Source organism: Calypte anna, chromosome 8, assembly GCF_003957555.1.
Source record: "Calypte anna isolate BGI_N300 chromosome 8, bCalAnn1_v1.p, whole genome shotgun sequence".
Taxonomy (NCBI): domain Eukaryota; kingdom Metazoa; phylum Chordata; class Aves; order Apodiformes; family Trochilidae; genus Calypte; species Calypte anna.
In genome coordinates, this window is record NC_044254.1 from 3,444,847 (window position 1) to 3,463,207 (window position 18,361).

Sequence of the window (18,361 nt, forward strand, 5' to 3'; positions counted from 1 at the left end):
TGGGATTTAAACAGCTTATATGAATGGACTTGAAGACAAAATACGATGTCTTGCATGACAACTCAACAGCCTTTAATTGAAAAGCAAGGTCTGTACCATTTAGTCTAGAGCTACCTTTGACCAACTGATCCACAGCATTTGATCTACTCACAAGTTTTCATTGATTACAGGAAGAAAATCTCCCCAGATACACATCAAGTAGTGCACAAAAGCCCTGAAAGAGCAGTTGGGCAACGTATCCTTGCAAAGGCTACTCTTTTATTTATTCCAACTTTTTCTGTTAATAATGTATTTTTATAAAAGAAAGTAGAACAAATCATAGGCATGAAGCACTCCTGGCTGAAAGTGACAATGTCCATGCATACCACCATTGGGTTCTGCTATAAATTTGTAGCCAAATTCTTTGGCTATTCTCATGCTTACAAAGTCACAGTGTCACTTGGCAAACTATAAGTTACTAGAATCTACAGAAACTTGGTGTCCTTTCATATTTTATTCTTCAAATATACATATGTCCAAAACATAGAATCAAAAACTGAGGGTATAGAATCACCCATTCAAACAAAGGAACTCCTCAGTATTTTTATATTCTTGTACATGTGCACTGTCCATTTTTACTGCTCCTCATGTTCCACATCAGAATTGGTATGGACTGAGAGATAGAAAGCTCACAGTAATAAATCTAACCATATGGTTTGCTCCCCAGGATGGCTGCTCTTTCCTCACCTGACTTCCTACCTGGCTGGGAAGTTACTGTACTTCAGCAACCACAGCTATTATTACAGTCACAGCAGGCCAGGCAGCCAGATATTTCAACCTTGTTTTTAACATAACATAACATAACATAACATAACATAACGTAACATAACATAACGTAACATAACATAACGTAACATAACGTAACATAACATAACGTAACATAACATAACACCACAAAACACCATATAACACAACATAACACAACATAACACAACATTACTAAAAAGCAAGTAGTATTATACTCTTTTTCAGATATAAAAGAAAAGCACAAATAACTTATCCTTGCTTTGTTCCCTATCTACCTGCTAAAAGAGCCAAAATGAAAACCTAGTTGTTCTTACATTACTCCTCTGTTCTGATTACTATATGCCAAAATAACTGCTTCTGTACATCACCTGATGTTGAATGTGCAATAAATATGATACTCCCAAAATAAGATCACCTCTGACCCAGTCATGTCTGCTAGAATTTAGGGTGAGAAAACTAAGTGGGTAAGTAACTCTTCTAAGCAGTTATACACACAGAGCAGACAGGATGGAACAGTCTTACCATAAAAGTTATTTTTATAGCATTAAGTGGTTTTTGTGCTGTCTGCAAGAATTTACAGCTCCTTATTCACTAGAAGGGGATAGTGAGTTCTTTGCTTTGATTGTACAATCAAATTAGCAGCCTCCAAACAAGAGAGTTAGGTCTGAAAATACCCATATGCAGCAAAACACAGGAATCTATTCTAGGTAGAACTTTGTCCTACTTAGCTTACACATTCTGGTAGCTTACCATTCTGGTAAGCTTACACATTGTAGCTTACACATTCTGGTTTGTTTTCTGGGAGAAAATCTCTATTAATTTTCTTGTGCCACTCTTAGCCATACTGAGATATAATACAGATATGGCACACTTCATGACACAGGTATGATACAGATATGGCACACTTTATGATACAGAAATTATACAGATATGGCACACTTTACTTGTGTACTATGACTTAATGAGAGTTGAGATGTGAGCAGCACCCATTTACACATTTTATGTTTATGCTGAAATACTGAATTTTGCAGTATTCCTGATACCTGCCCATCAGGTTATTTTATCCATGTCTGCTAAAGTAATGGAAGAAATTCCTGACAACACCCCCCAACCATGTAAATGATAGCTCAGTTTCCATATTTAGTGGCTCTTACTTGTCAAGGAGAAGTTCCACTACTTCCTTAGTAGAAGCAAAGGCTCTGTATGTTGAGAGAAAGATACTGATGTAGGTAAAATCATTATCCCCAAAAGCTGTCAGAAGGTTCTCCACAAGTTTCTCCAGAGTTCCAGCTTTTATAGTCCTGATCTTGCATGTTTCATACTGGCTGACAGTATGTTCTGGAGGTAACTGGTCCCCTTCAGCCTACAAAGTTGAAACAAACACAAAACACAAAAATCATATAGAAGCCAGATCCCTGACACAGCTTGCACATAGAAACACAGATTAAATTCTATCTTTTTGGAGAAATAGTCCACCTGTAGTTACTAAATCATTCTGTCAATTTGGGCTCTCAAAACACTAAATGCTGTATCAAGTAATAGAGGGTTTTATAACATTTATCTTTAAGACATTTCTCTGCCATGCTCCATGAGATATTTGATAGTCTGGCTACTATAGACTAATTTTATAATCCCATCACTTATATCATATCTAAAAGAAAATCCATTATCCCCCAGAGAATCTTACTAGAGGGAACAATGGTGGTAATTCAGTGTTTCACTTCTAAATAAACATGAAAATATTTCAGGATATTTTTGCAAGGAGTTTGTCAAAGTCATCTTTTAAACATCCCATTACAGCATTTCAATGGTGGGAGAATGTTAAAAAAACAAACAACAAAACCACACACACAAGCAAACAAACAAAAAAACAAAAATCAAAACCCAAACCAACAAACAAAAAAACCAAACACAAGAGGCAAACAAAACAAAAAAAACAACCCACAAACCAAAGCCCTGCAAATCTAAAACTGACTTGGTCAGCAAAATATTAAACTGCTAAAAACCATTTAAGAGACTTCCAGGGATTGTTTGTATTATTTAAGCAATTCTGCCTCTAAGTTTAAAAGGAAAAAGGACTTGGCAGAGGAGCCCAGTAACAGACATTCAGAATAAGCCATTGTGGGCTGAGTTAGCATGCTAACAGGAAGCTACTCAGTCTGGATTTAATTAGGAGGCCAACTCCTCACTGACACAACCAGGCTACCCCAAGACAAAAAAGTTTTTACATTTGCTTTTGTGTTGCCTACTCAGAGGAGTACTTGTACTGCTATTAAAAGATGCTCCTCCAGCTCTTTGCAAGTGTTTGGCTGCATGGTTATCACTGTTATGTGGTACCAATTAAAGCCTTTTGTACTTTTTGGTAGTTTTGTACTTTTTTGTGCATCAAAAAACCATAAAAGGCTTTCCAGCTCCTCATTTGTCTCCTATCAACACACCAGCAGTGTAACAAAGGTGCCAGACCCCAGCATATCAGGGCTTCAGGGAAATCATCTTGGTCCTCTACAAGGCTAAAAATAAAGAAATACATGTACCATGTTATAGTCTGATTTATTTTATGGTTTTTAAGCAGTCTCACTTTGATTTTTCAGGAAACAGATTATGGCCTTGATAAGTTCCAAGGATAACTGAGAAGCAAATCAATTCCTACCTGAGAGACAGCACCTTTCAAGAGCAAATATATAAAGACTGAACTGAGGTACAGTCTTGCCAATATTTATTTTTTTTTAGGCTGTGCAGGCACTGATCTAGTGTAATTTCCACATCTTCACTAATTCTCTGCAATGCTAAAATATTTTCCTCTAACTTATGATGAAAGAGGAATGCTCTGGGCAGCCTAAAAAGTATTGGGGTAAGAAGTCCCTTGAAGGATAAACCAGCTCCAAAAGCTGCTGCAGATTCCTGGTGCTGAAGGAGCTGTAATTAGGTTCCAAGATGGTTCCAATGAAGGCCCTGCAGAGGCTGGGTCCTGAACCCCTCACCAATCTCCCTGACACACCCAGGCATTGTGAAAGTGTAAGATATGTGCACAATTGCAGGATGGGGAGAAGATAAGAGTATCAGCACAATATCCAACATCTGTCTTCTCTCTTCTACAGCCATCCCTGCAGGACTCCAGCAAGCAGGTTCTAAGTGACAAGCAGCTTGTTACTAAATGGGTGAAAACAACATTCCCCTAGGAATCTGGGGAGACAATTTCCACTTCCCATCAGTCCTCCTCTGCCAGAACTGGCCAAAGTAGATTGATTTCTTGCCATTTTGCCTACCAGTGGCAGGAAAATCAAGCCAAACCTCCAGAGTTGCCAGGTGTTTCACTCAGTTTAACAGCCACCAGAAGTACAAACACTACCTGTTAACCTGCAACAGGATTATAAATTAATTACAAACCCCATCTCTTAAGTTAATGATACACCCTAGCAAGAAGGAGTAGAGACTCAACAACTTAAATAGTTTAAATTCTGAACAGTACAAAAATAGGCTGCTCCCAACAGCCACATACAGAATTGTAGTCCATATTTCAGAAATAATACTTGAAAAAGCCACTTTTACTGATAAAAACCAACCCCACTGGTCTCCAGGTTTTTTCCAATGCAAATATTATCTGTTGAGATGTTGAAAGCAAGAATCACGGAATGAAATAAATGTCACTGTTTTTCATAAGGCAGATTGGAAAAAAATACTGAAAGAAAACAGCTGAGTTGAGCAATAAGTAAATGAAATATCTAATATTCTTCAGGCTGAGTCATTACACTTGACTACAGACTTGTTTTCTTCAGAAATTGGGGAAAATTATTTTCAAAAGCACTTAACAAATTAGTGTCTCTCAAAGTCAATTTTTACTGCTTTTGACAGATTTTAAAGGCTTTTGACTTTCCTTGAAACTTAGAGGTTTTCCAGATGGGGAGTGTTCCACTCTGGGTATTTTATTAACTTACTGGACAGACACCTTATGCTGGAATAAAATTGCCTGAAGTGTCATAACTTATAATTAACTAAAAATACAGCACTCTAATCAAGACTGGTTCATTTCACTGTCTAAATATCAATCAGCTTTAATTTTCTGAAAGTAGGAATTGTGATTTTGCCTTTATTTTTATATTGCTTCCTTACACACAGGGTGTCCAGCATAAGCCTTTAGTATCTACTCTCATCCTTGGGAAAGAATCAAATTCTGGAATGATAAAGCTTCAAATACCCCAAAAGCCCAGGCATCTGTAACACCAGTCTGAGAGGAGAAAAACCTTAGGTATCCTTCACTTAAAATGCAGTCACACATCACTAAAAGTAGTAAGACAGGTGAGACAGAAAAGTTGCTTAAAGAACAACCTGATTCCAAGGCAAAAATACACAAAACTTAATATCTCTTCATGATGCTACATAAGACTCCTGCTTACTGCAGTAAAGGATTTTTGTAAAGAAATCTGCCAAGATATTAACAGCTTATTTGACACAGTGTTCCCTTCCAGTAAGATCTTAATGAACTTTATAATTGGCAAGATTGTCCTGTACATATATTGACTCAGAGCAGATGACAATTGTGCTGAACTGACTCAAACCAGACCACATTTTGCTGACTCCCCCTGTCCATACCACATGACCATTAGAAATAAAGACCTGTGAAAACTGGGAATTTTACACTAACAATACCACATAAAAGTGCTCACAGCAACCAGATTAAGATTATCAAATGAAAGGACAAGTATTTTGAAAGCCAAAATAATTTTATCAGCTATGATCCAACAGCTGGGGGTATTCCTGAACTTATAAAACTCTACCCCTTTCTCTTTCCTTTATCACAGAAATGACCTTTCTGGCAGCAACCCAGAGTTTCCAGAACAAATTAATTCCACCATTATTGTACAAAAATTATTCTCATATTTTGGTACCTTTAATGCTCACAGCCTAGCTGGTATCTCTCTGAAGAGCTGGCAAACAGTAGCAAAAGCTGGTGACATTTACTGGTACAAAAGAGAAGGAAGAAAAGAAAAGAAGAAAAAAGAAAAAAGCCTCTAACACAAATGCTGTTGCTCAGTTAGAACCCTTGCATTCAGGCACCTTGCAGGTACTTAAAGGCACTCCAGAGAAAATAAAAACCAACAGGCATGCCATGGTGCTGAGCTGTGCATTCTCACACCTTCTGAAGTTATGCAAATTTAACCTCATTTGGGTATCAGTGAACTGTGTCAGAGCAGCTCTAAATAAATCAAAGCAGAAGTAAAAAAAGCCTAATTTACACAGCACCTCTTGCTGCTTACCTCTAAAGATTTCCCTGAAGCAGCTTCATTAAGAAATTGAATCTTCAAAGAAGTCTACATGAAAATGGCATTATCCAGCTCTTACAAATGGTGGAACTTAGCCATGGGAACACAAAAATTCTCTTCCCAATTTAGCCCACTTCTTAGAAGTACCTTTGCAGCAGAGGGAGGTAGCCATATTCTCAGTGAGAATCATTGCTTCCTAATCATTCTGAGAGCTTTCAATAGAAAATGGCACTCAGTAAGAAAAACATGTTGGCTTACTTGCACAAAGAGCTCAAGAAGTCCCCAGAAAGGAAGAAACAGCTGCTGACTGGGAGAAAGGTTGAGCCTGCATAAGGAGAAAAGCAACTGTACAAAGTAGCAGAGGGGGTGGGAGGGGAAAAGAAAATAATCCTTTACAATGCTTTCAGGAAAAAAGGTGGGAAGGCATAAGAGGAAAGCAGATGAAAGAATAGAATGTAGTAACAGGATCACACCACAGAAGTGTTTTAAATGCCTCCATGTCATTAGTGCCATTGTGGCCCAGTGACAGCATTGCTGGCCGTGCTCCCCAGGCCATGACCTGCAGACCCACATGGCACTCAAAATTAAAATTTCAATGGTAAAGTTTGTACAACAGAGTCACAGCATATATCAGGAGTATCTTGCTCTGCTACAGAACTTTCCTTAAGTGTCCAGCACAGTAGAAAAGTTTTCCCTCTCTCTGATTTTCATATTGAAGTCCAAGAGTTTGCCTCTACAACTCGTCAGATCACCAAATCTCAAAAAGAATATTAAGTATATTATACTTAATAAAAGGTGAGAAAATGAAACCTCAGAAGGTAAGTTGGTCAGTTCAAGCCACAGGGTAAGTCAATAGCAAATGAAGACTGAGCTTGGGACTCCTGACTTGCAGAACCCTTCTAAATTCAGTAGCACAACTGCCCTCAGATTGGTATGACAGAGCCATTATACATTATAGTCCATAATATGGACTATTATATATAACTATTATATGGAGTATTATGCCTAATATTACATGCAGCAAACAATAGCTTATTATCAGTGAAGATTTCATATGATTTTTAAGCCACGAGAGACAAGTGGAGCAGAAGCTAAGGCACCCCCACAACTTTCAGTGGTGTTTAGAGCCTGTGGTACTTCTGCACTGGTGCAGAGCTGAGCTGGCTGCAAAACTTTGGACAGAAAATAATAATTGGGCACAAATTGGTGGCAGAAAGGAACAAGTGAAAACCTCCCAGTGACCCAACAAAGTAAAAGGTTAATGCCTGCTACCACATCAAACGGCAAAAAGCTTCACATCTAAGGTGGAGGCTGCCAAGGCTTCATTTTGATTGCCTAAGCTCCTAAAGGGTAGCCACACTTTTCCAGGCAAAAGATGGCATAGACAACTAAATGTATAGAAATATAAGAGGCCAGCAAAAAAACTCTGCTGAAGGTACTACCCTCAAAGGTCACACTGTGGCACATAGATCAGAGAAAAGATCTGAAGGGTCAGAGTAGGCAGAACATTAAATCTGTCTGCACAGCACTTGGAAGCAGCAACAAAAGCAAATGATTCAGCAAAGTATAAATAAAGGAGATTTTATTTATAAGGGACATTGTTCTTCTACTGCATAAAAGGTCTGATGAGACCACATGTAGGGTACTATACTCCATCCTAGCTGCCTTATTTTTAAAGTGGCTATTACAAAGTTGAATGGGGTAAAACAAATGGCAACCCACACCATTCTTACATTTGCAGAGTCTAAACCAGGAAGGGTACAAACTTTTTTTCTCCACACATACCAAAAAAGCAGGATCTGAGCACACAGAGCTCTCACTGACCAGGAGGAAGCTGCAGGACTGCTGAAAAACAGGCCCCCAACAAACCTCTGTAATATGTTGTCATATGGCCCTGAAATCTTCTGGACATTCAAGTTTTCATGCTTCTTTCTTAGAAGTGCCTGTGTTCAATTTTATTCTAACTCATCAAATATTTGCTGCAAACAAATTGAAACCAGAACTTTACAAACAGCAACACATAATAATTGTCATCTTAAACTAAACTACAAGTTCTTCTTTTTGACAACAGCCAAAGCTATAAAGGTGAAGAAGTAACATCTGTACCATACAGAATAAGCAGTCTAAAGGGAAAGATTCTCCCCAGCTGCAGGAGGTGCTTGTTTTATACCTAAATCACACACAGTTACATCTTGTGTTTTAAACCTCATTTATATAAATAACAAGAACAAATGCAAGTCCTTTCTGAACTCTTCTAGACTAAGTTGGACTCTAATTACTCCTTTTAGCAGGAAGTCTTTCAGGTCAATTACATGCAATGTAAGAGCACTCATTTCTTAATTTCTTCACCCTCAAACCCACCAAACACTCCCTGGAGACAGAGGATTCCTTCTTCACTCCCCATTTTAAAAGCCTTCACTACACACCCCTATCCATTGCCAGTCCTGTGAAGATTTCATGTGCTTATTGTTCTACTTGCACGTGCACCCTAGTAACAAGAAGATGCCAGTTTAACAGTCCTGAAGTTTTTGGTGTCTCCAAATGCTGACAACCCTTTCCCATCAGCAGATCCACTTTCTAGTTCCTTTATCTTTGCTATGAGGGAATCAGCTTCAAGAACAAGTGAGGTGTGAAAATACTTGGTAGTATTTTCTAAGTATCACTTCATTCCCACCTTCCCCATTACAGCTTAATATTTGAGAGCTTCCTTCCACAGTGGATGAATGCTTCCACAGAACTCTGGACTCTCAGAAGTCCAGGTCTTCTCCCCAAGTGGTTTTAATTATATCATTTCTGGTCTATAACTGTTTCAATGTGCTGCTGTGCATTGCTAAACTGCTGCTCCTTCTGGCATAAATGCCACGTGGAGAAGATACCCATGTGATAACACTACAAAGCCACTAAAAAAATATTACCATACAATTTTGACAGCTAATCCATCTCCTTTTTCTCCTCTGTTCCCCACCTCCCCAAATAAAGGGGAACTCTACCAACCTCCAAGTAACAGCATTGCTACAGTTTTAAGCCCCATTCAAATCATGCATTTGAGCTGTTATGCTACAACATATTTCACAGTCTGTCTGCTGAAAATTTGTGGCCAAGCTTTAGAAGTTATTTGGATGAAAGATGCTGTAAGAATGCAAGATCAGTATAATTTCACTTGGATAGCTTTTTACTTTCCTTCAGTCCCTAAATTACTGGTGGCACGATGCTGAACTAAACCACAGAGCAGCTGGGTTCAGGGAGTAGTGTGAGTCCGTTTTGGTCCAACAGAGTGATTTCCACAGTGAGTGCATTTCTATGTCCAGAACATGAAATTCCTCACTATAGCTTTGAGACAAAACAAAACCCACCAACCACCTCCCAAAAATACAAAATTATATATACATATATGTAATATTATATACACACACACACACACACACATATTTTATATATATATATATACATATATAAAATACAATTCTCAAGAGCTTGTGTGGCCACTGAACATGAAGAGAACATTTTGGAGGTGAATCAAGAGCAACAGAAATTCTGGGAGACTGCAGGAGCAAACCACAACAGCTGCTCAGCCCATCAGGAACAAGGTTGAGACCTATTTATTTTAACTACAATGAGAAAATGAAAACTATGCAAAGAAACCCGACCAAACTATCAGTGTTCCTAGAATGCTCCATCTCCATTCACTGGACAAAAGAGCTCTGCTGATGGCTGATCACTCATTTAAGAAGGTAATATTTTAAATGCAAGAGGGCCACAGGACTTTTCTCTGCACTGGGGTGATGAACACCAACACATCACACACATTTTCTCTCAATTTACAAGTTCCTACACACTGGTTACACAAAGACAAGGAGGATTAGGATTCACACTGAGTTGGCATCCATTTACCCCTTTCATCCAGTGTAACCCTATTTTCTTCAAGGTGTTTGGCCATGATCTGACCACTCTGTGCTCTTTTTCTCACCCACCTACACCCCTGTACAGCACTGGCTGTAGGAAGCTGTATATTTAGAAACAGATTCCAGTAGTAAAAGATGCAAGTTCAAAGCATGCATTTACACACTGTCACTGAACACATCTTTAATTAGCTTTACCAAGGCTAAATTTAAATCCAAGCATGACTAACATGCTTGCAATGCTTCAGCCTGTTTCTTAAATGAAAAGACCAAAACCAAAACTGTAAAACTAATGTTTTCACCAGTTCTATTCTCTTTACAGCATCTTTGTACAGTTCCTGTTCTCTGTTGCTGCTTCTCCCAGGTTTTCCAGTGACACATAGCCACATTCCTTGCCAATTCTTTTTTAACCCAACAAGTGACCTGGGTCTTCTACAATTCAGAGAGAAAATTCCCAGTTTCTTTGCAGAGCAAGGTAATTTGTCTTTACTCCTTTCACTTACTACTTCTTGAAAAAGAACACAACATGCAGTGATGCCAGCAGCAAGATAGGTAAGATGCTGCAATTCAGAGAGGGCTCTATCATCCAAGAAGCAGTTTAAAAAGACAGACATCCTGGCTACTGGAGAAATTCCTAGTGGAGATTAATTATAGTACAAATGTCATTATATTCCCACAAGTCACACATAAATTGAAAACATGCCAAAAGCAAGTTTTGATACATAAGCAGGCTGGCTATGTGATTTCCAGACACGCAGCCATGTGCAAAACCAGCACAGTGCAGTCCCCAGCAGAAATGGCAAATGTAGTCACCAAGCCACTTTCCAAGATATTTGAAAAGCCCTGGAAGTCAGGTGAAATCCCTGGTGGCTGGAAAAAAGGAAACATCATGTCCATAATTAAGAAGGGTAGAAAGGAGGACCCTGGGAACTACTGACCTGTCAGCCTCTCCTCTGTGCCTGGGAAGATCATGGAGCAGATTCTCCTGAAGGTCTGAGAGAGCACATGCAGGACAGGAAGGTGATCCAAGACAACAGCATGGCTTCACTGAGGGAAAATTCTGCCTGACAAACCTAGGGGCTTCCTATGATAGAGTAGCTACACCAGTGGACAAGGGACAACCTATGGATGTGATCTTTCTGGACTCCTGAAAGGCCTCTGACACAGTCCCCCACAACATCCTACTTGCCAAGCTGGAAAAAGATGGATTTGATGGGTGGACTATTGGGTGGATAAGGAACTGGCTGGATGGTTGCAGCCAGAAGGTAGCAGTCAATGGCTCAAAGTCCAGATGAAGTCTGTTACCCTTCTGCTTGTGTATTTTGTATTTGGAACTGCAAAAGTAGAAGATAGTTTTCAGGCTTCCATTTTAAAGCTCATAATAAGCTCAGGTTTCATTTCTGAGTGTCTGTTCTACACTACATTTCTAAATGCCTGTTCCTTCACTACCTAGCTGATGAGCACATTGAAGAGTGCTCTTTGGGATATCCCTGGAGCAGAGATCATTGCCTGAACCAGGAAGGAAGTAGAAAAATATTCCACAGGAAGTCATTAATAAGGCCTCCAATGCCATGATCCTATTATGTCTCCAACGGAAGGAAAGCACAGGAGGAAAAAGCCAAGGTCAAGCCACCACATATTAAAAACCAAAGGCAAGCTGAGTGAGATGCCAAAGGTTTATTTTTGAAAACTATTTCTCTGTCAATATGTAAAATCATTTGCTTCTCTCTGATCTCTTCTACAGATCTCCTTTGTTGGCTCCTGGCAGTTGACATGCATATTTCATCCCACAAAATCAATGTGAGCACACCACATCTTTCTTCCTTCTCCATCTCCAAGACATTTCCTTGAAGAAGACAAAATCTGGAGTGGACAATAGCAGAGCCAGGTTTTAAGGAGCCTGTCAGCTCCTTGGGAACTGCTTTTCTGCTTCTGCCAAAGTCAGAACTGCACCCTAGCCTTGGTCTAAGGGAGTTGAGACAGACTGCAGAAACCTGATTCCAGAGAGTCCAATTTAGCCAAAAGGGACCAATATTTGCTATACACCAAGAGACAAAACAGGAAGGACAATCATCAGTCAACTCCTTGCCTGCTGCTTGCACAGAAAACTACACCTGGGACCCAAGATTCAGATAAAACAAGAAACCACAGAGCTGGCTCAGACAGGCAGCTGGGAGGGCAGGAGCAAATTTGGGAGAAAAATCTAGGTTTTACATGTTCCAGAAGTGTTGATGGTTCCAGGCACCATTTAAATCTCAACCCATATTTAGGAAGTCAGTGTTGGAAAGAAAAATAATCCCAACTCAAAATTCTTTTCTGACAAATTGTCTGAATTAAAAAGAAGGTTATGTCCAAGGTCCTACTGGATACACAGATTTGACAGAAGTTTTTGTGATGTTTTTCTTACTGAACTCTCAAACACAAGCTTCCTCTCAATGTGTGTCACTGGAGAGGTGTTTAGAAGCTGAACTTATTGTCAAACACAGTATGCAGTAGAAGACAATAATTGAAAATTTCTAAAATACCACAAAATCTTCAGAAAAGACAGTTACCAAATACTATCAGTGCTAAGAAAACACAGAAATATTTAATACTAGATTTGGTAGTTTTCCCCTTCAGAATTTTGAAACTATTTCAAGCACCCTTCTACAGTAGTTCAGTCATAGTTCTGGAAGAACCATTGTTACAGCATTAAAGACACTTTAATACAAGTACTGCTGAATCAGTCTCTGCCTGAATGATTCCCAGAGCCAGAAGTTCAGCTCTGGCCAAAGAAAGAAAGCAGAAAGAAAAACCACTTATCTAAAATTCGCCCTAGGCATGCACACAATGGTTCAATAAACCAGGCAGCAGCAGCCATACCAGGAGCACAGTATTTCCCCATTATCTGGATATTTAAGACTCAAAGGAAGAACAGTGTCATCCATCAGCAGAGCAGGAAAGTTGGCACTTGAGGACTGGCACTGAAAGCTTAGCAATCATTTAAGATGGGGAGATAATCTCTGCAAGGCCTCCTCTGGTACACATGGGCTTGGGGGAACTCCCATTCCTAGCTGCATTTCCTCTGACCTACCCCAATAAAATTCCAGAGGCAGAGTGCCAGTCTCTTCCTCTCTCCTTCCTGAATAAATGACTCTGACAGGAAGAACATTTGCAAGCATTAGGAAGCCCCTCCTGGCTCAGAGACTCATTCCTCTCTGCTTCCCTCAGATTCCTGGAGAGCTGGACATGGGCCACCCTCCCCTCCCTAACCCCTGGAAGGGTGGGCTGGTAAACAGGGAGGCTACAACACAGACTTTGCAGCATTTTGAAACCCCTTTTTATATTTTCCTTTTGTAATCTTCTTGTCCAGCTGCCCATGCCACACCCACACCTTTCAGCACTCATTTTCTGCAGCATTGCATACACTCTGCTCTTCACAGTTCCCCCTCCTCCAGTCCCACACCAACAGTTTCTAAAATCACACTGCTATTTTTCTGAACCCAATTCAGTTGTAATCTTTGTATTGGTTTATAAGCAGACCATTCTCTCCAAACAGGGCCAAACTAAGAACCCTGGATGGGCTCTTAAGTTAAAGAGATGTTAAAGAAAGGGTTTTTTAGACTTCTTGAAACAAAAGCTCTAGATTCATTCACCTACTGGTACCTGCACAGGAACATATTTAATTAAGATTACAAGCCTCTCAGTAATTAAAGGAATTGGTAGTAAATTTTAACACACTCAAAATAAATAAGACCTATTACATTCCTTTCAACACAGGCTCTGGGCAATTTTCAGCTAGATCTGCATTTCTCTTAGACACATCAAATAATTTACCATCTAACACTTTTCAGCTGAAAGGACTACAAATCATGTTGCAAATGCAGAACTTTGGACCACCTGGTCCACTTTGGACCCACTGTATCAAACCCCTGTTCCGGTATCCTACAGTATTTAACAGCCACACACAACAATGAGGTCTGAAAGCACTTGGGCTCTTCAAGTCCCAAGGCACTTGACCTGCACCAAGAAACCAGGAGCAGCTCAGTGTCCCAGAGAAGGTCAGACTTCTAAGTGGACCTTTTATAGGACACAAACTGCTCTTGAAAAAGTCACTTTTTAAAAAGGACATCCACAGGTGCATATAAGCAATAACAGTGTCACTGTATTGATTATATTGAAGGCTCAGTACTGGCTGATGTACAAAGAGGTTGTTCCCATCCTCTTCAGTTGAACTTGTCTTCAACTTAAGCCTGACTTGGAGCACCATAAAAAAAAAATTTAAGATCCACACTGATAAATCCAGTAACTTATTAATTTAGTGCTATGTACGGGTCTCAAAGTACAGAAAAAATAACACTGTAAAACCCTAAAAGCTCCAGATTAAAACACAAAACAAACTGATGACAATTATAAAAGAGGCAATTATGCTTTTCAAGGCAAAACTGCTGGAGGCAGGGATGGGTATTCATAAATAATGTTCTGAGTTAGAGGCTATTTATTGATTTTAAGACCACAGTAAAGCCAGTGTCATCGTTTGAAGATGAGGAACTAAAGGAGGAGGGCTTTAGGAGTCTGAGAGGGGTGGAATCCAAAGGGAAGAGTCTATTCCCTCCCATTTCCTGCCCATCCTCTATAAAGGTCAGGAAAGCCAACAGCTCCTCCCCTTTTTTCCACTCTCTTGGCTGTGCTGCTGCTCCCCTGTGCTTCTTCACCTCCAGCTCACCATGTGCTCATCACAGCCCGTATCTATTGGGTTGTATATATATATATTTGTATATACAAATTTGTATATTTGTGTATTTGTTACTTTATCCCTTATGTTATTACCTGTACCCTGTGTTAGTCAATCTGTTTCCAGTTTCCAACTTAAAGTCTCCAGTCTTTATTACCCTTTTATTTTCCCTTTGGAGGGGGTGGGGAAGACAGAGAGGAATTCTGGCCTTAGGTTTGTGGTCCACTCAAACTGCTAAGCCATGACAGCCATTAATGAAACAAAACCACAAAAAAGCTAAACTATATTAGTGTCCTGAAGAGCTTAAGGGAAACAAACAGTCCGCATGTTTAAAAATATTTTAAAATAATAACCATGAGAGTGTTTTGCTTCTGAAAGAAGCTGGCCTGGAAGCTAAGTCATCAATTTATGCCCAGAACAGGTGCAGACTTTCTGACACGGTGCCTCCTGCCCCACAAGCAAGACTTAATTCTGACCTGAAAAAAACCTAACACTAGAAACAGAAAGCTAAAAGTCACTTGCATGACCTTGCAGTCTCTTGTCTGTCTTTTAAGATCAGCACCATCAGCTCTGGTGATGATCTCAGGAACACATTTATGATAATATGACCAAGAACCAGCAAACATTTTCCACATTCAAGGAACAATGCAGCAGAAACAAGAAAAAAAATCTACTTTTCTAAAGTGCACTTATGGGACACAGGCACAACCAAAATTATCTCCACCTCTTACACAAAAACACAGATTTTTGTTCTAGTATTTTTTTCTGCTAAACTCAGGAGGCAGAGATGTGAAATCTACCACTCAATGGAAGCATATTTGAGAAACTGTTTGGATTATAAATCTATGTACTTCTTGGAATCATGGTAAGGAGAGATTCTAAGTACTACTTGTATGCAGGATGGAATTTGCTTATCTTTCCTGCCTGTGGTTTCAGCACTGCTATACTGCTTTCTGGCCTGGAACTTGACAGGAAAATTATTTTATATAAATCTCAGGGCAGTTTTAAAAGTCTTGAAAATACCAACTTGGATGATACATCAAAGCAAGTTCTTATATTATTGCCTTTGATCCCAAAGAAAATACATAACTTTAACAAAATAATTCAAAAGTTACAGCCACCTCCAAAAGATCTGGCTCAAACTGTCACAGCTGCACTGATTCCAATGAACTGAGGACATTTTAAATCAGTTGGGGACTTGGCCTCACAAAGGTGAAGGCACTCAGCAGCATGCCAAATTGAGTCCATGTGCATTTAAGCTCATTTTACTTCCCACTAAAGCCTTCATGTTTTGAAATAAACCTATGAAAAACAGTACAAAACTGTAACTCTTGCAGAAATGCTGACAATTAATTTCTCATTTGGCTGACAAAGCAATACAGAAATATGACCGAAATCTGTATTCTTTTAAACTTTGAGGAAGTTTCTGCTAACTTTGGAGAGGTCTTTATTAGTCAAACATCAGGACTGTTGGTTTGGGTGACCTAATATAGCTTCTTAACAGCTGAAATGAGCCATAGCCCAGTCAGAAGTACAAATGTTCAAATTCTCAAGCCATAAACTAAGATCTCTCTTTCTGCTCTAAGTATCATCTGACACATGGCCACACCTGGTCAACTCTTGTATGTCAAGAAAAAGGGAAAGAGTCAACAAAAAGAGAGAATTATTCCAACTGATGCAGAAAGGCAACTTCAGGGCTTTGGGTTTTTTTAAACAGCAAGAGCCATCTGTGCTAAAAGTTAATATTGTAATGATTTGTGTGGAATTTAGCTCCCTGGAGTAGGCTCCGAAGTCCATGAGCAGCCTTCCAAAATACCAGCTTGACTTACCCCAAGCCATCTTGCTCCTTTGTTGGCAGCCTGCTGAATCTGCACTCTTTTCAGGGTGACATGGTAAACAGCTCCTTCTTCTACCTCTTCACCCCAGTCCTGAATTGTGGTCTGCCAGGAAAAGGGGATACAAGATAAAAAAGGAATGTTTTCCCTCTTCTGCTAACCACAATCTATGCAAAGTGCTCTAATACTCTGTGCAGAGCTGAGGGCACAAGATGGGCTGCACAAAGTAAATACAATTATCAAAGCAATACAGAATACTTTTAGGTTGAGGGAACACTGGAGATATTCTTGGCAAGTATCCTTTCCTGTGGTATCAAGATACCCTGACTTTCCATTTAACTGTTTTTCCTAGACTAGCAAATATTTTAAATAGTTGTATAAAGTCTTTTCTAAGGAAATAGTTTTGTTTTGATTAGCAGCCTTCTCTTCTCTCTCCCTCCCCCCTCTTCTAAAGCAATTAATCTCTTTAGCCTTGCATTTATAGAAGGAATTGCACTGTCAGAACTTGAATTACTTGGGCAGACAGCCTGTAAACTTTGAAGCTTAAAATACAGCAACCCTTTATTTCTTTTGACAGCAGGGATCTAAAGCGCTTGTGGTTTGCTTTTCCAAAACCTATTATTTCAAGCGGCAAAAAAACTTTACAGAGCTAAAGTTTTAAAGTTCACAAATAACAGAAAGCGGATTAAAACCAAGACAAAAACACAAAACAACAACAAAAAAAGTGCAACGTCTTCCAAACTTTAACCGAACATGTGCTGCAGGGAGGGATTCCTGGTTCCCCAGATTAACCGTACAAAAACCGCTGCAAGGCGGACAGAAAAGACGCATCTGTCCATCTCGGAAAAGGAGGGACCTTCCCTCTCTGGAGCTCTCTCCTCACCCTCCCACGTCAGGCACAAACAGAGTTTCCCGTGCATTCACGCATCCCTAGAGAGCGGGAAGAGCAGGGAGGCAGCGGGCGGCGCGCACCCCGCGGGCAGGGAAGGGGGGGACGGGACACCCGGTTACCATTTTAGCTTTCCACAGCAATTTCATTCTCGATGCCTTTGCCGGGCGCCTCACGGGGCACACCGCTGCCGCCGCCTCTCCGCCCTCTCGGTGTCCGCTGATGCCGCCGCCGTTCTGGGCCGGGCCGAGCCGAGCCCTGCGGCCTCCCGGCTCGGCTCGGCTCGGCACGGCTCCGCTCCGCACCACGGAGGACGCGAGGCCGCGCAGGCTCCGCCCCGGCCCGGCCCCAGACCCAGCCCTGGACTCGGCCCCGCCGGAGAGTTTCCTGTTTACCGCTCAGCCCGAAGTTACGCCGCGATCAGTGCGAATTCCCCGGGAGCTGATGCCGGGGGTCCGTCTGCCCCCGCCCTGCTGCTCCTGTGAGAGGGAAGAGGTGCGGAACGTCCCTGCCCGGCCCCGGAGCCGCGGGATGGGATGGGCCCGGCTGAGGGTAGCGGGATAGCGGCTGACGGGGCTTCGGGTGTGCTAGGGTACGAACGCAAAGGGAGGGACATTAAGACGGGCTTAATTTAAAATAAAAAAACACACCTTAATTCTACACGGTTATGAAGGGTTACAATAACCACTGCTGCCAGCCCTGGTGCTCGGTGTTGTAGAACTTTCCGCCCTAGGGTAACTCCGCTATGCGAGCTCTGGGCAGCCGCCCGCCCCCTCTGCAGCCCCAGCTGCTCCCGGCAGCAGCAAAGCTCCCCCTGAGAGGGAAACAAAAGGACAAAGGATGTGCAGATGTGTAGCAGCTGATAAGAAACCGGTGCTGAACAGTGGAGACGTGAGGAGTAGCGATGTGGACTGCGTGTCCAGAGAGGTGGAGAGGAACAGGGCTGAGCCCCTGGTTTGGGGAGGTGGCAGAATCAC

The 18,361-nt window shown here is 40.9% G+C and overlaps 1 protein-coding gene across 2 annotated transcripts in view; it reads right to left on the reverse strand.

Annotated features, from left to right (window-relative positions):
• RGL1 (ral guanine nucleotide dissociation stimulator like 1) overlaps positions 1-17,653 on the reverse strand; it is a 54,713-nt gene extending 37,060 nt beyond the window's left edge. Inside the window, exons 1-3 of one of the 2 annotated variants that reach the window (XM_008494874.2) lie at positions 17,507-17,653; positions 16,490-16,600; positions 1,941-2,149 (exon numbers count right to left, since the gene is read on the reverse strand). In XM_008494874.2, the coding sequence (XP_008493096.2) occupies positions 1,941-2,149; positions 16,490-16,600; positions 17,507-17,533 (347 nt within the window). In that variant the 5' untranslated portion in view covers positions 17,534-17,653. The remainder of the gene's footprint in view (positions 1-1,940; positions 2,150-16,489; positions 16,601-17,506) is intronic. The other variant, XM_030455271.1, reaches the window with a different exon arrangement.
• Between the last annotated feature and the right edge of the window lie 708 nt (positions 17,654-18,361).